General features: G+C 42.9%; 1 protein-coding gene across 1 annotated transcript; it reads left to right on the top strand.

Moving 5' to 3' along the window:
• Positions 1-1,351: 1,351 nt before the first annotated feature.
• CPLX4 (complexin 4) lies at positions 1,352-18,533 on the top strand. Its single transcript, XM_084887059.1, has 3 exons — positions 1,352-1,750; positions 7,117-7,204; positions 17,496-18,533. Exons 1-3 carry the CDS (start codon positions 1,584-1,586, stop codon positions 17,721-17,723), a joined length of 483 nt encoding a protein of 160 aa, XP_084743185.1. The 5' UTR covers positions 1,352-1,583; the 3' UTR covers positions 17,724-18,533.
• The last annotated feature ends 3,759 nt before the right edge of the window (positions 18,534-22,292 follow it).

Below are 22,292 nucleotides of genomic sequence, written 5' to 3'. Positions count from 1 at the left end.
TCTTAGCCGTACTCAATTCCTCCCTTGACTGAGGAAAACCAGGACCATTGAGAATCTGCTGCATGACTAGACATTTTCAAAGGTTTTCTCCAAGTACTGTACACCACTGAACTTAAAGAGAGCACCCAGGAAGTGGACTGAATGTAAGAAAAGGCGACCTATCACACAGTGATGGCGTGACCTATAAGTCCCTACCCTCTGGATGGGAGCATCACTTCCATGCAAGAGTGCACCATTTCAGTGCAGAAGGCTGAGAGAACCTTCCAGATGTAAAATAAGGACCCACTGGCTGTCCCTTTAGACTTGCCACAGTTAAGTATTTATGTACTAGAGGTGCACGAATCCATGCACGGGTGGGGTCTGGTTGGCCGGCACCAATTGTGGATCAGGGCTGGGCCTGTTGGGAAGAGGAGATGGAGAGAGGTTGGCTGGCTGGGGGGAGAGGCTAGGGACGATTGGTGGGTGGGCCCCACCTCCAGTTGGGGTTGGGGGGCTGATTGGCTGCGGGGCCTGCAGTAGGGAGGGGCTCTGCGTGGTGAGCTGGCCAGCCCCACCCCCAAATGGGGTGTGGGGTACTGATCAGGGAGGGGTTCAGCGGCCTGGGGGAGGGGCCATGGGTAGTTGGCTGGCCAGCCCTGCCCCTGATCAGGGTAGGGGGTAGATCTGGGGTGGGGATGGACAGAGGTAAGGACTTCAGGAGGTTGGCCAGCCAGCCCAGCCCTCATTGGGGTGAGAGTGGGTGATCAGGGATGGGGCTGGGGGAATGGAGGGCATTTGGCCAGCTGGCCCTGCCCTTGATTGGGATGGGAGAGTCTGATTAGGGACGTGCCTGCTGGGGGGGAGGGGCCGAGGGAGATTGGCTGGCCGGCCCCACCCCCTGATGTGGGCTGGTTCACTAGCTACAGTGAGTGTCATAGCAACCGGTTGTTAGAGTTGTTATGGCATTACGGTCGCTGGCTTTTTATATATAGATAGATAGATGGGACACAGTAACCACTGAAGCAGGACAGAATCCAAGCAAACCAAAGGCAAATCCTTGCATAGCACAAAGTCCAATAATATAAAATGATGGATCAAAGGATTATTTTTGCTTAATGAGCATTTGGGGTTTTGAGTCTCACTGGACTCACTTTTCAATAGGACATATGCTCTGGGCTAGAATTTGGAAATTATACTACAGCCATATAATGTCAGACTGATTTAATTGAAGAACTCTGGATGTAAGCCCTGCTGTGCTTATAATATAAAATTTAGAAATGGGTGAGGAGGGCGGGTCGAAAATGGGAAGGATTTTTCCGTCTGAAATTAGCTTAGTGTATTAATTCAGAAAGTAGTCGGTTCCATCTGATTGTAGGCCTCCATAATCTGAACCATCTGCCTCTGCATCCAAGGTAGCTCGCCTCTAATCCAGCTTACAGCCGCAAACCTCTCTTCTCCATCAGGATGCCCTTGAGGAGATGAGGCCCTGCAAAGCCCTTTGCTCTTAAAGGCGTGGCTGTCATTGAAGATATTTGGAGAGTTTGTCTTTTTTTCTCTTCAGATTTAGTCTGAGTTTTAGGTTTTCTCTTTCTGGAGCAGAAACAATGGCTTTCTTTATGAAAACTATGATAAGTAACCAGGTAAAGAATTTAGGATTTGGTGGCAGGTCTGAAGAAAATAAAGAAGAAGGAGGGCCCTCGGATGCTGCCGCAGCTCAAGGGATGACCAGAGAGGAATATGAGGAATATCAGAAGCAAATGATCGAGGATAAGTGAGTACCTGCAACTTCATTTCCCTTTAAAAACCAACCGGAGTTCCTGCCGGCCCTACCTTCACCAGCTCCCCAGTATTTCTCTTTGCCCTGTGGATGCCTTTCCTTGTGCTGTCTGCCTCCAACCTTGTGAAAAGTGTTCTGCTAAAGTGACAGTTTTGTAGCATCCTACCTGTATGAATAGAAAGGAAGAAGAAAAAGTGAATCTATATGACGTTTTTAAGCAGCTTAACACTTTCTGATCCAGGCACGTTTTAATCAACCTCAATTTAAATATTCTCATTTAAAAAAATGTGAGTCTATCTTTATCAGTTTTCTGAACTTCATTCTCCTAGCACATAAAAAGCTTTCAAATGTTAAGACTTCAGACTTGGCACCTGGAAGAGGGCCTTAAAGAACATCGAGTACAGCCATCTTGATCTCACATGTGCAAATAAAAGCTTAGAAAGCACAATGTGACTTGCTTCTCAGACTATGAATAAATTTGTGGGCTGTATATTATGGAAATTTTAAAGACACAGGAAAAAGAACAGTATAATGAATACCCATATATGCCTATTATATATAGTTTTTAAATCCTCACCCAAGGATAATTTCATTGATATTTTTAGAGAGGGATAAGGAGAGAGAATGGACAACATTGATGTGAGAGAGAAGCATCAATCTGTTGTCTCCTGCAGGCAAACCGATTGGCACATGCCCTGACAAGATTCGAACCTATGACCTTTCAGTGTATGGGACGATGCTCCTACCAACTGAGTCCCACTGGCCAGAGTATATGATATTGTGACATGTTTGCTTATAGATATATTAGTTAGATGGATAGATAAATAGAACAACTTTTAAAGAAAACTACAGGAATCATCATACTACACCCCTATTTCAGCCATATACCTCTAAAAATTACTGACATTCTGATGGCTATATAAAATGTAATAAAAAATAAAAATATTCATTATATTTTAGTTGGGTATTATGGAATGTGAATATCAACAACAATTTTTCACTACTAAAGACTGATCTTTAAATCAATGCAATTTATATGTAATTTTTTTTAAGTTCAAGGTTGAATCAATTTAAGAGTGTTTTAGTAATCAAGTAAGAATTGAAACATTGATCTTGAGGTTAAATGTTCAGTATATGTAACAAAAGAAAAATATTTTTGCCACTATGGCTATTTTGATAACGATCAGTTACATAAGAGTTGCCTAAGTCCTATTGCTAAGATGATTATAAATGAAAAGGTTAATGACCTGGAGGAAACTAAGTTCAAAGGCCTACAATGAAAGGAAACCTTGTCTATTGTATTATTCTGAAAGAAATCATGGCTTAGACTGGTATTATGCTTAGCTCTGCAGTAAGTGAAAGTCAGCTTTAAAAAGTAAATACAACTACAAAGTGATGTTGATGCTAAGATAATACTTAGGGGGAAATAATAAAGCAGCATTCCTTGAATATTGTCTAGTTTTGCCTATGGCATGTAAAAAAACAAACAAGTATAATAAAGAAATAGAAATAGAGTAATAGCACCAAATTCTCAGCTCAAGTGGGCTTATAAAAGGAAAATTGTCAGGTACTTATTGATTGATTGATTTCAGAGAGGAAGGGAGAGGGAGAGAGAGATAGAAAAATCAATGATGAGAAAGAATCACTCATCAGCTGCCTCTTTCACATCCCCCACTGGGAATGAGCCCATAACCTGGGCATGTGCCCTGACCGAGAATTGATCCGTGTGAACTCCTGGTTCATAGGTCAATCAATGCTCAACCACCACACCACACTGGTTGGGCAAAATGGTCACGTATTTAGACTATACACCTGACCTTGTAAAATATTTAATATGTCCCAGTAATAAATCTGCTCACAGATATGGCATCTGTTTGATTAACTAATGTCCTGGTTTTCCTTAATTTTATTTCTAGACAGATCAAAGACCAAAACACTCAAATGGTATTTTTATTTATTGAATTGGGTTATTTGCCAACTACTTGCGTGTGTGTGTGTGTGTGTGAATATTATAAATTTATGTAGTCATCTAAAGAAAGAAAAATTAATGAGACAATGGGACCAGCCTGCTTATCCATGGCAAGAGGCATGACTTCTAGTCCATTGCTTGAGTTTTCAAGAGCTTCATTGCCAAAAATACAACATAAAAAAGTGAGCATCAAAATGGTTCATCACAAGTTTCATGTAGAGAGAGCTATAGACATCATAGTACATGCAATCATTAATATGAATACTAGTAAATAGAAACCTTCTAAACCTGTCCTCATCATTTTAGAAAAGTTGTGGGGTTGACTTCACTAATTGTAAACTGAAACCTACTTAACAATGCACTCTACTGCACATTCGTTTTTATTTTACTTCTATCTTCAGATTTCCCCCCCACTACTGATAAGATTAATACTGAAAGAGGTTTATACCTAAACAGAAAACAATTGGAAAAGTCTAAATAAAACAGCAATCTGCTTATCCCTCCATGTCTCTACATTAAAATGTCCCTTTATTTTAGCTATGGTATAATAATTACTATAGTAATGCTTATAACTTGAACTTTGGTATGCAACACAGACCAAAATATAAAAGCTAAAATTATAAAGCACTTAGAAAAAAGCATAGAATATCTAGTAGGCAAAGATTTTTTAAACAATACTCTGAAAGCAATTACCATACAAATTTTAAGTAATAAATTAGATGTCAAAATTAAAAACTTCTGTGCATCAAAAGACACCATTAAGAAAATAAAGAGGCAAGCCGCGAATATAGAAAATATTTGCAAAACAGCCGAAACCGGTTTGGCTCAATGGATAGAGCGTCGGCTTGAAGACTGAAAGGTCCCGGGTTCAATTCCGGTCAAGGGCATGTACCTTGGTTGCGGACATATCCCCAGTAGGGGATGTGCAAGAGGCAGATGATCGATGACTCTCTCTCATCGATGTTTCTAACTCTCTATCTCTCTCCCTTCCTCTCTGTACAAAATCAATAAAATATACTTTAAAAAAAAAAAAAAGAAAAAAGAAAATATTTGCAAAACATGTCTATGAAGTACTGGGATCTAGAATATAAAAATAATTTCTAGCCTGGCCAGCATGGCTCTGTGGTTGAGCATCAACCTATGAACGAGGAGGTCACAGTTCGAGTTCTGGTCAGGGCACATGCCTGGGTTGTGGGCTCAGTCCCCAATGTGGGGCATGTTTTCTTATCACTGGTATTTCTATCTCTCCCTCTCCCTTCCTCTATGAAATCAATAAAAATATACTTTTTTAATGTACTTTTTAAAAAGAGAAAGAATACTTCACAAAGATATATTAATGGCCAATGAGTACATTAAAAAAAAAAAAAAAAAAGCCCAATATCATTAGTTGTCATGGAAATGAAAATTAAAATCACAGTAAGGTACCATTACACACATACCAAAATTGCTAAAATTAAAATAACACAGTACCAAAAGTTGGCCTAAATGTGATAGAATTCTTCTGCTTGATGACTGTATGAGAATATAACCACTGGGGTAAAGGTCTGACAGTTTCTAATAAAACTATACTTAGATAACCAAATTACCCTATCACTTAGTAACTCCATGCCTAGATATTACCTAGGTGAAATGAATATACTTACTTACAAAAAGATTTGTACAAAAATGTTCACAGCAGCTTCATTCTCAGTAGCTCCAAATCGGAAATAGCCCAGGTGTCCATCAGCAGCAGGGTGAATAAGCAAAGGTGATATATCCATATGGTAGAATACACCTGGTAATAAAAAGGAACAAACTGATAAATGAAAAACTTGGGTAAATCTCTAAAGTTTTCTATGTTGAATGAAAGAAGCCTTACACAAAAGAATGCATAGGTGAGGTTCTAGAGCAGGCAAAACCAATCTATGATGACAAGGACACAGTAGATGTTGCCTGGGAAAGGTGATGAGGGAATGTGCTCAGGTGACAGTGTTTTTTATATCTTTAAATGAGTTTGTGTTATACACAGAAACAGAATCAATAGAACAAGGATAGGTAGATAGATACATGGTAAATAGATAATAAAACTATAAACAAAGACATAACTATAATTAATGGCCATGCATGTTGCAGTGGGGAAGAGAGTACTGATTTCTACAATCTTGAAATGCATCAAAAAATAAGATGGGTAAATGAATGGTTAGAGGGGGATAGATATATGATAAAACATGTCTTAGTGATGCTTATTGTGGAATCTGGATGGTGAGTCTGTTTTCTGTATGTTTGAAATTTTTTATGATAACATATTGGAACAAGAAAACCTGCTTCTGCCCATGCCACAGGATAAGTTACTTAGATAAGTTGCTTATTCTGTTTCCCACTCCAAAACGAGAAGATTGAACCCAGCATGCCCTCCTGCCTATGCCAGGCCAGACATTTTGTGGCGGGCAGTCGGTTCAGGGGTTGCCCACTGAGCAGTTTACTAGTAATCTGAGTGCTTCAGACCCAGCCCTTTCAGCAGTCAGCCTTCCACATCATGCTTAAGATGATTTCAAAAGTTGCGGTTGAGAATAGAAATTAGTTTAGCCACCTGAAAATGAAACACTTTATTTTAATGCAAATAGTGCTTCATGCAAAGATGCTTCCCCAAACCCAAGAACAGAAAACCCATCAGGCCCCACCTGGACCTAACTGGAGATGCAGAGAGCAGTTGGGAAGCCACTAGCACTCTTTTCCATCCCTTGCTGTTGCTTCTAACTCACAAGGCAGCTTTGCTCTTCCTTCTCAACAGGGAGTTCTCTCCTCGATCTGTTACCCAGACCAGGTGACCCGTGTCCACCTGTCACAGCTCCAGCCCCCAGCTCCAGCCACTTCCTCAGTCCCACCCAAATTCCCAGAGAAGAAGTTTCATTTACCCAGTTTAGTCCAATCCAATCCAGCTAGAGGGGTATGTAAATTTAGCCCCAGTAATACACTTCTGTGGAGGGGAGGCGGTATTGTGAACTTTGCAGATATTCCCAAAGGTGTCTGCCTCTGTCGGGATCATAAGCAAGGGAATTTATTTCAAACCAGCACAGTCACAAGTCCAGTTAGGTGGTCTCCAGAGCAGTGTACAATCAGTCTCACTTTGAAGGGCTGCCTCCTTTCAAATGGAAGGGAACACCCCTGGGAGATGGGGGTGGGAGTGACAAGGAAGGGAAATGGCTTTATATTACATTCCCAATACCATGTGCCTCCAAAGCAGCCCCAGGTCTGGATGTTTGAGCTGGCTGGAAAGTCACTCAGGAGCTTGTTAGAAATGTCTGAGGGCAATGGGACTGGAAGGTGTAGCCCGAGTCTGGCTCCTCTGAGCTGGGCTCTGAATTCCTTAGCTCTACACCCTCTGATCCTTTCTTCTATTCTTTCCCTTTAGGATGGAAAGAGATGCTTCATTTACACAAAAAAAGGCAGAGAGGGCGTGCCTCAGAGTTCATCTCAGAGAAAAATACAGACTTCCAAAGGTGAGGCATTCTTAACACAATAAACATCCAGCTATTTCTTGCTTCACGAATTTGCCTATGGTGTAGAAAATAGTTAATAATACAATTGCTGCTTTTGAGGGGTGGGGAAGTTATAATCCATCATGTTCCACTTTGTCCAGTTATCCCCAGATGTGGCGAATGCCCCAACCTCAACGCAGTACTTTGCATTTGCCTCCAGCCCCCACTTGGGCACTTCCTCTGCCTCGTGGCTGACACAGGTTGCAGTTCCCCTCCCATCCGCTCCATTGAGGCTCTGGGTGCAGCAGGACCTTCTATAGCCTCTCGGCTAGAAAGGGGCGCTGGGGGAGAGCCACATTCTCCAGTCTCCACTCCCTCACACCCAACCCCCTCGGGCTGCGGCTTCCTGTCTGTACAGCTGCGCCGGATGGGAATCCGGGCCCCTGGCGCCCCCTGGTGTCCCTAGTCGCAGCGGGCACGGGCAGCCCCAGGGAAACGCACCCTCGCTGGGACTGTTTTCATTCTTCTGCAGGAACTGTGGGCTGTAGCAGGGACAGTGGTGCTGCTGGGGAACAGAAATACATGTCTGAGGGTCATTTTTTAAAGTCCATTCTTTTATTCTGAAACGACTGTGCTAGCAAGCCTGGAAGAGCCTGGCGGGCCCTCTTAGGAGCAGCTGTCACAAAGCAAGAGGTGGCAGCACGCATCAGGGACCTGGGTGGGGCAGGTGGGAGGGGGAATTTGAGCAGCGGGCTCCCATGCACGGCATGCCAGGATGGAGATTTAGCTTTCTCCAACGGCAACCAGGGTAGTCAGGGGTCTTGAAAGACTGGCAGTACTTGTGAAATTGGCATATGCAGCCTTGAGAGGAGATGACTAGGGGAAAGATGAGTGCAATAGCCACTTCCGAGGGCCTGAATGCCATGCTTTGATCTCAGGCTGGGTCAAGTCCCTGCATGTGGAGGGGCTCATGCTGCCACTACTATGGAACTGGATGTAATGTTAAGTCCACCTTTGATTCTGCAGAAGAACTCTGGAGTGCCATCTGAAAACCATGGGGACTTAGAGGTTTTCATTTCCTAGATGCACCCTGAGGGCCAGGGAGACCCTGGAAGGCTAGGCAGTGCCCAGGGGCATCATGGTGATTAGGAAAGCTCCATACCATGGCAACGTGTCCAGTGAATTGGAGGGAAAGGTGTGAGGGACTGACTGGCCAAGGTAACCCTCCTAACGCAGCAGGAGGTGGACAGAGGCCTGGGCCGGTGAGGAACTGGTAGGGTGGAGATGGGACAACAGATGCCTAAGTCACCACATACATCTCCTTCATGGGGGCACCTTGATTCCTGTACGTACGTAATTGATTACTTATCTCCTTGCTGCAGTTAAAAATAATCATCATGGTGTATATACAATGGAATATTATTTGGCCATAAAAAAGAAGGAAATCCTGCTATTTGTGACGACGTGGATGGGCCTTGAGGGCATTAGGCTAAATGAAGTAAGTCAGAGAAAGACAATTACTGTATGATCTTACTCATATGTGCAGTCTTAAAAAAAAACAAAACTGATAGAGGGAGAGAACAGGTTGCCAGAAGCAAGGGTTGGGGTGGGCAAAATGGGTGAAGGGGGTCAGGAGGACAAACTTTCATTTAGAAGGGAAATAGGCCCTGGGGCTGTAATGTACAGTATGATGACTTTTTTTTAAATGGTGATCAAAAGTCATCCGTAAGGCAAATGGTATTGCTATTAACAGTCAGCAGTAACTTTTGGGGTAGGCAGGGACATCTGGGGAACTTCCTCTTCCTCTGTCTCTTCCTAGAGGGGCTGTGGGTTCCTGAGCTGCCATGGCACTTTGGCTCATTCATACCAGTGCTGGGTGTCATTTCTCTTTTTATTGAACTTATTTTTTATCTACAGAAAAGCACATGATGTAGGTGTACGCTCATAATCATAAAACTCGTGTAAATTGAGTTTCATTTGATCTTCCCCAAGTCCACAAATTTTACTATGACCAACTGAGCCTTGAGTCTCCTTATGCTCCTGGTATTTTCCATGCCCTTTCTCTCTACAACCTCTCTAACCTGTGTTTCTGCACCCAGGATGATAGAGTTGAGAACTGAACACAACTGTCTAACAACAAGAAAAAGGGTGTGGGGCAGAAGGATGAGGTCACCCAGGCCTTAATGGGCTCCTAATGACAACCTTCCCCTCCCTCGAGGTTTGCAGAATTCTTAGCTCTGGACCATCTTATAAAGTCCATGGTGGGCAAGCCCCCACACTAATAATATCAACAGTCCTCCAGGAGCTGGACACACTCAACATGTTCCCCTGCTAACAAGGGACAACTGAGTGCCTCATTCACAATTCCTCGGGGTCACGTCTGTTCGTGGTCATGTAGCCAGCAGGAGGCGGTTCTGGGCCACTTTATGCAGGCCCAGTAGAGAGCAGACCTAAGGAATTTGTCTTCCCAGGAGCTTTCGGGGATAACAATGTCACATTGAGGAATTAACACTATATTTTCTAAGTTGTTTGGCAGGTGTTTTCTGTGGAAAATAATGTTGTCTCCAGGTTGCTGAGTAGGGAAAGGGAACTTAGGCTGCAAGAAAGAGACAAACTATACAAGGCCTCCTCTCTGAGGTTATTGCTTACTGTCCAGTGACAGTCCCATGTGTCACACCCATCTTCTGAGGACCACATTTTATTGTACAATAGTAATGACACAAGGAGTCATTACTTACTAGATGAGCATCTGCAGCACATCTAAGAAAATGCTTCGGCCATGATAGTGCTCATGTCCACGTCCGCTCTGCTGATTTCCTCTGGTGTCCCAATCACTAGTAATTAGAGGGCCTCAGATGCTATGGCAAGCTGTGATGCTCACGTTGGACTTGGATCTCAGTCCATTAATTCTGTATGCTCAGGTTTTCCTCTCTATTGGCTTCTCCTTTATAAAGGAGTTGGATCTCTCCCAATGAAAACACACAGAATAAACGTGCTTTCTAGGTGTCCTCCCTAACGGTCTGGTGGCCATCATTCTGCTGAAACTCCTTCTTCAGACACTCAGTCAAATGGTTCCCTTATCTTTTTGTTTCTCGTTGCTTTGTTGGGCACTGGTTACTTCTTCCTCCCTGAAGCCCTCTCTCAGCTTCTGGACACCACCCTCTGGTTCTCATTCTCCTCAAACCATTTCTCCTCCATCTTCTTCATGGCTAACCTGCCCCAAATTTGGAGGGTGCTCCTTCTATCTGCTCTTTTTCCTCTCCAGTCAAACATTTTTCCCAGATGGCTACATTTTGCTGTTGCTTCCAGCAACCATCTATGAGTGTGTTGCTGTGCAGACTTCCAGCCCACACCATCTCCCTAATTGTCACCTCTCTTTGGGGCTCCTCAAACCTCATCTCCAGAACAGAGTCTTTCATTATCCCTTAAACAGGGCTTCCTGGTGGCTTCACCCTGGCCAGCTCCTCATCCCCTGCACTTTTCTACCGCACCCCCCCCCCCAAAAAAAAAACCAAAAAAACAAAACTGGAAGTTTTAACCCTTCTCCAGCAAATAACCATGTCACACTATTTCATCTCCTAAACAATTCTCAACTCCATCCCAAGTTTAGGCCTCATCATTCCTCACCTCTTATTTTAATAGCTCTTTAATAGCTTTTTAACTTGGAGTCTTGTTCCTCTTAAAACGTCAGAGGGAGGTTTCCAAAAGGCAAATCTGATCCTGGAGAGAGAGAGAGAGAGAGAGAGAGAGAGAGAGAGAGAGAGAGAGAGAGAGAGAGAGAGAGAGAGAGTCTAATCACGACTTTTTAGAATAAAGTCACAACCCTTGGCCCCATTATGTGGCTCCTGACTTTCCAGCCTTGTGCCACTCCCTGCCTGGACTGTACTTTTCTCCCACTTTGTTCTCTATATCCTATTCCTTGTGGTCCCCTTCCCTCCTGTAAGACTTTGGTCTAGTGCCATTTCTTCCAGAACCTTCCAAGACCTCTCTCTACCACTCTCCTCCTTGCTCCTGTAATACTTAAGTTCATGTCTCTTATGCCTTTTCCACCCTCAATATTCTCACTAACTACACTGTGCTGCTTAAAGAAAAGGGGCTCAGTTTTTCATCATTATCTCAATGCCTTATATGGATCCTGGCATGTGAAAGTTACATGCAAAAGGTTTACTATGATTGTTGTTATTGGTAAAAAGAGGTTGTGGCTGGAGGGGGTTAGGGGGAAGGAGAGGAGGTAGCGGGGAGAAACCATACCCAAAGAACAAAGTATCAGAAACAGCAGAAAGAATCTATCTGCCATGAGAGTTATATTAAAATAAATTTTCATGTAAAGAACAAATCTGAATTTGTGATCCATAATATTATAATACAAAATTATAATTCTGTATAAAATGCAAAGGCTCTTTGACATTATAATTAAGATGCCATATTTCTTCAACTAGAGGAAGTGGTACATTTTAAATAAAGCCACAAGATTATGTCTAAAAACAAAGTTGCCCCCCTCTTCCTAGCCAATTCAAGATATATATGTAAGTCAAGCCAAATTAATAAGAGAAAACAGTTCCACAATGAACCCTAATCCTATTAACGGAATTGTCAATCTAGTTAGTCACTGAAAAATAATGTCATGCCCCCTGCTGAGCTCCATGATTTAGTTACACCTGGTGTTTGTCTGCTGTATTAAGGGCACCGTTCAGTTTGAATAAAGATGAAGGTAGAAGGTATCAATAGAATTGTCTTTCAAAGTACTGTATCACACTGAAAGCTCCATTAGAATTGAATTTAAAATTTGCCTCTTAAAGAAAAATATGGTTCTGTGAACCTTTCTTTGCCCTCCTCCTTTGAATTGGGGGCTGCTCAGCAGGACTCTGGAACCTCCTGCTTCTGAGCAGTTGTTTGGGGGGCTGAGGGGGGGGAGGGGGGACGGGCTGATGAAGAGGCCATCAGAGGTGCAGCCAAGGCCCTCTGTTCCTTCTCCTTCCATCCTACCCCAGTTCAGTTTGCTCCTTCTACTCACCCCCATGAAAGAGCTGTGGACTGAACATCCTAAGGGGACATGAGGAAGGGAAGAAAGAATCATGGGACCCTGGTGCTGCACAGTGGGAATGTAATACATGTTTCTTAGCCATACCAGCTTTCCCAGCTTACCCTCCCACCCACCCTTATAGATAAGAACACCAGCTGAGAGAGGGAAAGAGACTTCCCACGGTTACACAGTCTGTAAATGTCAGGGCAATATGAGATCCCCTGGTCAGAACAAGGATGAATGTTTCAGGAGTCTGGTCCCCAAAATCCTCATGCCTACTCCTCTCTGGCCTGTCCCAGATCCCTCTTACTTTGCTCGCTTTTCCTTTCTAAGGAGGTGTTTGTTGACTGGCTGTATTCTTTTCTCTATATTCCCACTCACCTAAGCTCTGGCAGAACAGGAACCAGGGGTTGCCGTCACCAGGACTAGAGGCGGTGAGGGGTGGTTGATGAAGACAAGTGACTGTTGAAGTCCATGATCCTCACAAATATGTAAACATCAAATGTTAGATCACCAAAATGAAAGAATGAAAGAAAGCCATTAACCTAGCTGCCTGGTATCAGGTAGACCAAAATAGATAAGCCCAAAACAAATTAAAGCTACCTAGCATCCAACACACTGGTGGTTGCTTACACACCACACTGGTTGACTAGACTCTAACAATGCTTCTAATGAATGCTTAGCATTTTGATATATATAACCATTTTGACTATATAACCATCTATGACAATTTGTCATTATATATCAAGTCTGCTACAAGATGAAGGGCAGTTGATCAAAAGCCAAGGCATAGGAAGTCTGGATCCAGGTTCGTGCTTATCCTTCAATGAGAAGTCATCAATCAATCATATAGAAGAACAAAGGCAGGATATGGGGCTATTTTAATGGGGCATTCAGTACTTGGTGATTAAGATTATAAATCTAGTTAAAAACCAAGAGATTAAAATTCAGTCAACATAAAAAGAATGAGCTCTTAACTGCATTAAACAATATCCCAAATTGATAAGATTTCTAGAAATGAGAAGACCGCTGAAACAGAACCTCTAAGAATACAGTGTAGCTTATCAATCCCCTAATTGTATGCTAGTTCACTTCATGCACTCATTCCTTCCTTTATTTATTCATTCGTGCATGCATGCCTAGGTTCTCAGCACCAAGCCTCCCCTCCCTGGAGCTGATTCCTATTGGCTATAATTGCACTTATATTTGTGGGATGCAATGAGGCATTACTGCCTTTCCTATATGTGAGAGCAGTGTCAAAATATCCAACCTGAGATCTGTCAGTGGGCAGCAGAAAGTCTGGACAAGACATTCATTGTTTGTATTGCAGACACGGTCCCATTGGCAGGCAGTTCATTAGACAGAAGTCAAGGCTGCCCAGGGCCCTCTGTAAAAACCCCACTTATACTCCTTAATTGCCTGCTCTGTCCCAGATCCTTCTCTTAAGGGCCTATACCCCTATACTGTTTCACTTGTCCATGCCTTCTTTACCCCAGGCACCCTTTTAGCAGAGACCTTGATACCAAGTTGCCCTTCTTCCTCTAAAACATTAGTAACCACAGACACTGTTTGTCCCAGTCTTAGACATTTACAAATCTGTTTCACAACATGTCTCATTCAATCTGCTCAATAATCCTCTGAGGGGGCCCTCACTAGAAATGTTTGTTGACTTGCCCAAAGTCATGCAGTAGGCAAATGACAGAACTGGGGCACAAACCAAGTCTCCTGACTCCAAACCCCATGATCTCTCCACGGTCCTAGGCCATCTCTGCAGGAAAGCAGTGTGCATCTGCTTCAGCTTTTTATAAATGGGACTCTGGCCCTTGGCCTGTTAGGTCTTAGCTGGCTCATGTGCTGAGGATCCAGGGCTAATGAGGCCAGGAGTCCAGTCTTGGCTCCAGAACATGTCATTTTGTCCTCTAACCACTCACTGGCCCTGTCCTACCCTTAGGCATAAGGTGTCCACAACCCAGGAAACTGATTCCAATACTAGAAATATCACCAGAAGCAACTGTGCTGCTGATAGATGGTCAGCAGCATTGTCCTTCTAGAAGGATGGTGATTGTAGAACTCTGACCACAGTCACTGACCACACCCAACACTGCCTTTATTTACTTATTTTATTTGGAGTAAGAGAAGGAGAGAGAGAGAGAGAGAGAGAGAGAGAGAGAGAGAGAGAGAGAGATCAGTTGACCCCAGCATTACTGATTGAGGATTGAGCCTACAACCTAGGTATGTGCCCTGACTGGTGTCAAACCACCACCTTTTTAAAAAATATATATTTTATTGGTTTTTTACAGAGAGGAAGAGAGAGGGATAGAGAGTTAGAAACATCAACGAGAGAGAAACATCAATCAGCTGCCTCCTGCACACCCTCCATTGGAGATGTGCACGTAACCAAGGTACATGCCCTTAACCAGAATCGAACCCGGGACCCTTCAGTCCGCAGGCTGATGCTTTATCCACTGAGCCAAACCAGTTTCAGCGAACCACCACCTTTTGATGCCCAGGATGATGCTCCAACCAACTGAGCCACACCAACCATGGCACCCAATATTGCCTTTAGACTGGACAACTTGGGCCAACTGCCTTGGATCCATGCTGTAGGATTCCCCGCTGTCTTTTCTCGGGCCACACCCCTTCACATGGGGTGAGAATTCTGCAAGGCCAAAGGGATGGGCCTATTCAGAGCTCAAACCCCTCTTTTAGACCATACTCTATCTGCCCAGGACCAAATTCCCTGCCTAAATGCATTCTGGGGCCTCGGCACCTGTTCTGTTATCCTGAGAGTACTCTGAGCTACTGGCCTGAGTATTGCTAGGGCTGAAGAGTAGGGCAGGTGTCTGGGAAGCATACGCACAGGGAGAGATGGAGCCACAGCCTGGACAAAAGAAGGCCAGATTATGAGCTGGGACCTTCATCAGTGCTCATCCTCTGTGTTCGATAAACATGAGGTTGGGTCTGACAGTCTATGTGGCTTTCTCCCAGAATTAAGGGCCTAGTAACAAATGGAAAATGAATAGGCCCAGGTTTCTAGGAAAGCTGAGCCTATTGAGCAAAAATAGGCTATTCCTAGGCCAGAGGTAAGGTGCCAAGAGAGCAAGGCCTTCTCATGGGGCTGACCATGAGTGCAGGAGTCACAATGACTCAGTGCAAACCCCTAACCCCTCTGAGGGCCTGGTGACATCCGCAGAGATCTTATTACCAACTAGAAGGATGGGGTGTCCGAATTCCCAAGAATGCCTTTTCAAATCATTACATGTTATTTTGGGGTGCATAAGAGATGTCCCTCATTGACATGTCCCTCATAGACTCTACAGGCTGCAATCCCATGTCTCCTCTCCTCCCAGCAGAACTGCCCAGAGGGTGATCAGCAGGAAGGCAACCGCTAGGGTCGGTAAATAAATAAATAAAAAATTGACAGAGAGGATTGGCTGAGAACCCCTGGGGATTAACTAACTAATTAATCCCCACAACAGTTTGACTAGGAACTAATTAATCCATTAAGCACTTTGAGGGGCCGAGGCTTGGCTACGTGCAGGAGAGGCTTCTCTGACCTCAGGAGGCAATGCTGGGAATGGACCTTCTCAATGGCCTTCAGGAGGACCCAGGAAGACCTGTGTGAGGACCATGCCTCTGGGGCACTGTCATCAGGAGGCTTCCTGTCCAGCTGTTTAAGAGTCAGGCTCACTGTTAGTCTGCCCAGAGAAACAAATACAGAGAGCAGCTCTGTGGAAAGGCTGCGGCCTCCAGCTTCTCAAAGGGTCTGCTGAAGAAATATGGAGCCTTGGTCAGTTAGAATGGGAAGATGCTCAGAGACCCACTTTGGAGATGGAGACTCAAGTTTACACATGATCCTGCCTCACCATTTGGACCTGGAGACAACCAGTATTTGTTTATGGTTATCACTACTAAATACCAGGCAAGTCGGATGGGATGCTCTCTGTAGATGCCGATTGAACTCCACCTTGGACTCAGCAGGTGTCAAAATCTTTCTAAAATCAAACCTAGTATGTGGTCTGATTAAGACTAAGATGATCATTTTATATTTATATGATTTGTCATGTGCTTTGGTGACAAACTCAAGACTGGTCACAACATATCGAGGTGGGCCCTCAATTCTACCTAGATATTTCCTATCATTTGCTTTTCTGACCACCTCTTAAATCGTCTCTGCCCCTGAGGCCCAGTTTGGCACCTGTTACAACCTGATCTCAGATAATTATCTCATTGCAGCCATCTGGGGATGTCAACCCAGAGAAACTTTTTCTCTAGATTCTTCTTTCTCATTACAAAACAAAGATACCAGGTGGCCTGCTCTTAGAAATCTGGGACAGCCATGCTTAGAACCACAAGATGAAGTTGTAAGGCAAACTGTGACTAGTCAGGAATGCTGAGTAGGAGCCAGACGTGCTTCCAGGTGCCAAGAATGGAAGGCTGAAGTTGACAAGATTCTGCACCCAGGAGGGGCCCCCATCTAGTAGAAGGGACGGAAGGGGTAATAGTTAAGTAGAAGTTTCCAGTCAAGAGTGATGACTAAAATGGGGGAGCACTGTCAGGCCACTTCACACCCAAACCCCACCCTCCAGAATCATAACAGCCAGGGCCACTGAGTCACAGCCTGAGGCTGCTAGTAGCCCTTGATGGTGCCTGATTCTCAAGCTTTGCATCATCAGCACAACAGAGAGGACTTCTTAAAACATAGATTGCTGCCCTAACCGGTTTGGCTCAATGGATAGAGGGTCGGCCTGTGGACTGAAGGGTCCCTGGTTTGATTACGGTCAAGGGCATGTACCTTGGTTGCGGGCACATCCCCAGTAGGGAGTGTGCATGAGGCAGTTTCTCTCTCATCCATGTTTCTAACTCTCTATCCCTCTCCCTTTCTCTCTGTAAAAAATCAATAAAATATACTTTAAAAAAAAACAAAAAAACAAAAAACAAAAAAACAGAGATGCTGGGCCCCACTGGGAGTATCTGATTCACTAGTCTGGGGTGGAGCCCGAAAATTTGTCTTTCTAACATGTTCTTATATGATGGTGAGGCTGCTGGGTCCAGGGAACCACTGTGCTAGAGGTTCTGATCCACCCAAGTGCACTGAAAGGGGGGTGTCTCAACCAGAACCCCCAGCCTCCATGACAACCAGATTCAGGCTCTGCTGAGAGACAGCCAGGCATGCCATTCCCTTCATTCCTCAACAGACCTTTGTTTTCCTGCTCCTTTTAATGTTTATTCATTTGTTTGCTTGTTTTAGAGTGGTCTCTCTGTCTCTGCATTTGTTTTTCCACATAGAGTGAAATGGATGAGAACCAAATCCAGATGGCTGGAGATGATGTGGATTTGCCTGAAGATCTCCGGAAAATGGTAGATGAAGATCACGAGGAGGAAGAAGATAAGGATTCTATTCTGGGGCAGTTACAGAATCTTCAGAATATGGACTTGGACACCATAAAAGAAAAAGCCCAGGCCACGATCACAGAAATCAAGCAGACGGCAGAGCAGAAGTGTTCTATGATGTGAAGGGTGGGCGGGGCTGGAGGAGGGGACCCGGTCAAGGCTAGGTGACCCCTCTCCTATGGAAGTCTTGAGCAGCACATATTCAATGCAGTGAGCAGGGATAGAAAACCCATGATGGCAAAACTCTCTACAGACAACAACTTAATGTTCTAATTGTTCCTGATAGAATATTTAGTTAGCACCTGGCAGCAGAAAATGATACTTTCCTTTTAGCTATAAATGTGGCTAACATGGAATTTCAGCTGGGAATGACACAGAACACATATCTGCTTAAAAATCTTCAGGACAGCCAGAAAGAAATAAAAGCAAATTGAATTTTCTCTTTGATTTCCTTCTTCAAAGTCTCAATTAGTCCAATCATTAGCATGACTCCAGAGCCCTTCAGAGAAAGATGTGGAAGGTCAGGGTGCCACCAGGAGCCCAGGCTGCAAACACCAACAGAGAAAGACCACACCACCCCCGCTCCCAGGCTCCTTGACATTGTTATGTTTTTTATCAAGTGTGGCACTTGGACAGTTGGAAGCCAAGGGGCAGTAGTGGGGATGTGATAAAAGATGAGGTATGAAGGCAGAGAACAGACTTCATCAGCCCTTAGGCTTGTAGAGCATCCTAGGAACCTCATGAGTGGATCATACAATATTCATCCTTCCTGACTGGCTTATTTCACTTAGCACAATGTCCTCAGTGTTCATATCTTTTGTAGCATGTATCGTAAGTTCTTTTCTTTTTAAGGCTGAATAACATTTCATTGGATATACTAGTATATGCCACATTTGGTTTATCCATTCATCCCATCCAAGGACACTTGGGTTGCTTTAACCTTTTGATGATTGTGAATAAAAGTACTATGAACATGAGCAAACAAATATCTATTCTAGTCCCTGCTTTCAATTTTTTTAGTGAAATTTTGTGAAATGCTGAATCATCCTTAGGTTTTTGTCTACATTAGAAATAGCAGCTTGGATACAAATAATATTAAATGTAAAACTGTAATTGAAAAATAGAAAAATTTAAATAAAAATAAAATTAGAAATATTCAAACTTCTGAAGTAACACCAAGTCAAAAGATATCACAATGGTAATTCGAAAATGTTCTTACCTCAATAGTGAGGGGAATACCGGGAGCTTCTCTGAGTTGTTGGCAGAGTTTTATTTATTCACTTGTGGGGCCTAGTACAAAATGAAAAGGTCATGGCTGTCTCTGCAGTCAGTGTAACCTCCTTTCAAAGGGATGCTGAATTGGAGCCAGATGTGCTTCCAGATGCCAAGGAAAAGGTTGTTGAAGAAAAATTATGAATTTTAATATTTACAGTATAGCATTAAACTAAGGACAGGATCCTTCTAAAGGTGTTGCAACACCCATAAAGCTGACCTTGCCTCTCAATTCACTTTGCAATAACTCACTGAGGTGTAATTTATGTTTTAATCACTTTTCTCTATGTGTGCTATCCTTCACAATAAATAAATAAATAAATAAATTATATATATATATATATATATATATATATATATATATAGTCCTCACCTGAGGATATATTTTTATTGATTTTAGAGAAAAAGGGAGAGAAAGAAACATCAATGTGAGAGAGAAACATGGATCGGTTGCCTTCTGTACAAACCCCAACGAGGGATCAAACTTGCAACCTGGGTATGTGCTCTAATCAGGAATCAAACCTGAGACCCTTCTGTGCATGGGATGACACTCCAACCAATTGATTCATACTAGATATTATATATATATATATATATATATATATATATATATATATATATATATATTATATAGTTTTGGGTTTTTTTTAAGAATGAGCAATTTGGAGAACAACAAAAATTATGCTTGGAGTTGCTGCTAAGGTTCCAGTGCAGATGCAAGAAAAAAGGGTCCTTGCACTTTCTGTCTGTCCAATTGTGTCAGACAAGATTGAATGGGGGAAATACAGTAGGGAAAATTATGCTTGGAGAATGTTATAAAATTAGGTATTGTACAAATTAAATTCACATTCAGAAATCTTATAATATGTTTGCCAAAAAAAAAAAAGTTTACTATGGAAAAAGTCCAAACCTTACCAAAACTAGAAATATAAGTACAACAAATCCACATGTACCCAAGTTTTGCTTCTTTGCTCTAAAGTGCTGCTATCCTTGGGACACTATACTATGTTGTTATAACTTCATCTGTAAACTGACAGCATCATTCTTCGATGATGTCTAATTCCTGGAGCTGTAGAATGATAGCATAAATGTACCAAGTGGTGCTTACTCATTCTCATGTCATTTCAGAAAACCTTTAAACATTTCCAAGTTGTGTTTCTTTAAAGCTCTTCCTTTAACTTAGGATGCTAACCCCGCAGTGAGTGTGGTAAGCTCCTGACATTTGAATGAAGACCCTTCATGGGAGCATCCTGAGAGCCTTATTGAAAGCATCTGAAGGGTAAATGGGGCTAATTAGTTGGGTCAGGTCATATAAGATCAGCATTTTGGGGGATTTAGGGGTCAAAGGGAAAGTACATTAAAAATTGACAAACAAATGTCTATCAAACTGCTGTCAGCTGTGAAAGGAAACTAAAGCTATTGGCCTGCAGTAGAATTACAGGAGCCACTTTGGGAGGAGAACAGCATTCCCTACAATGCTGCTTCCCGTTCAGAGGAGAGGCGGGGGCTGAGTGTGCTGGCCTCCTCATCCCAGGAAAACGCACATCAAAGGAGGTGGAGGAGACCCAGGCCGGCGCTGAAGCTAACAAGATCGGAACAGACACAACTGGCTTTTGAAAACGATCAAATGATTTCTGTGGACTATTTGGGAAGGAAAGCAAAAACAGTTTGACATTTTCCCAACACCTGAGAAAGAATTAATCTTGATGACTGACTATAGGAATGTAAAAAAAAAAAAAAAAAAAAAAAATGTATCCTCGTGTTAATTAACAGCAATGTGAAATTATAATAGACAAGTTACTTAACCTGCCTCCTCATCTGTAAAATAGAGGTTCTTGCAGTTAATCATTCAATCAACCACCACTCTGCACAACATATATTCTGGATGCCAATAGAAAAGTTCTATCCTCATGCAGCTTAAATTCTAGTGAAGGTAGATGGGTAACAAACAAGTAAATCAATAATAACAAATTAGTTGTGGAGAAGGGAAGGTGCTATGAGAAAAAATTACAAAGAAAGATCATGTATATATTTGGGGTCAGGCATTTCAGGGAGTGCGAACAGTCTGAGAAAAGGTCGGGAGGCCAGGAGGGGCCTGGAGGGTTTCAAAAAGAGAAAAAAAGCCCAGGTGGCAGTAGCTCCAGAGCAAGTTGGGGCAGATAGGAGAGTGGCCGGAAGTGCTCGATGAGGCTATTTGAGAAATAGGGAAGGGGGAAGTGTTCTAGAGAAGTGCACGGATTTGGATCTTATGCTAAGTGTAAAAAATAGTAAGCCTGTGAAGGGTTTTATGCAGGGAGTGGCATGATCTGATTTATATTTTTGCAAGATTATCTGGCTGCTGAGTGGAGTGGAGGGTAGGGAGCTAAGAGTAGCAGAAAGGAGACCAGTTAGAAGGCTAATTCAGTAATCCGTCCAAGCAACATAGGACGATGGCCTGCAATGTGGCGGAGGTGCAGAGGAGTATCCGGATATGAGAAATATTCCAGAAATAGAGCCAAAGAGGTATATTGAATTTGAGTGGTATGGGAAATAAAGCATTGTAATAATGACTAACATAAGGTGCTATGAAAATAGGAGAATGGGCTCCCTAATTTCTTGTTTTCAAAAAAAAAAAAAAATAGGAGAGAAGAATCCTGAAGATGGCCAAACTCTCGGTGGGGGTGGGGTGATGGCTGCTACAAAGTGGGCATCCCTGGATTTGTCCTCTTGCACTCTTAAGAGGATTGACTGGCTCTGAGACCATCATCCCCTCAAGATAAACGTCTCTTGTGCTTCCCCTACACACTCTGAATTCAATTAGTTTAATTAGAAAACAAGTAAAGAGGAATTATCATAATATAGCTTTGTTCCTAGCAATTAAAAAAAAAAAAAAAAGAAAAAAAAGCCCATTTCTTTGGCGGGACCCCAAGTTTCCCTCTTTTCTTTACATAGTCTGAGATCACAATGTAAATATTCCTGGGGAGGGGGGCAAAAAGATAGAAGACATCTCTTATCTAATAGATCCTATGTTAGTTTTCATAATAATACTTTCCGATTATTTTCATCCTTTAAATATTTAAAGCCCATTAATTGGGGAATGAGGGAAAATGCCCTGATTATAGTGTTTGCCAATTTGTAGTGTTTGCCAATATCTGTGGTGGAATCTTCCCATTGTGGGAGATTTCAAGCTACTTACATGACATCACTGAACCCAGAGCTGGGAACAGGTGGCAACCATAGACTCTCATGGCCAGTGGCTGGGAACATCAGCTGTTTGCCAAAACGCCATACAAATCTATTGCCAAGGGATTCTTTTTCTTACATAAAGTCTGCTTGGATTGGCAACTGCTGCAAAAGCAAGCTCAGGACTGTGGTAATCAGGGAGGTAAATGATTGAGAGTCATGTAAAGAGCAACTTCATTGTGTCTGTATAACAAACAT

Source organism: Pipistrellus hanaki, assembly GCF_964339955.1.
Source record: "Pipistrellus hanaki genome assembly, chromosome: 6".
NCBI classification, from domain to species: Eukaryota; Metazoa; Chordata; class Mammalia; order Chiroptera; family Vespertilionidae; genus Pipistrellus; species Pipistrellus hanaki.
Note: the sequence above shows the minus strand (reverse complement) of the source record. Positions and strands in the feature narration are given on the sequence as shown.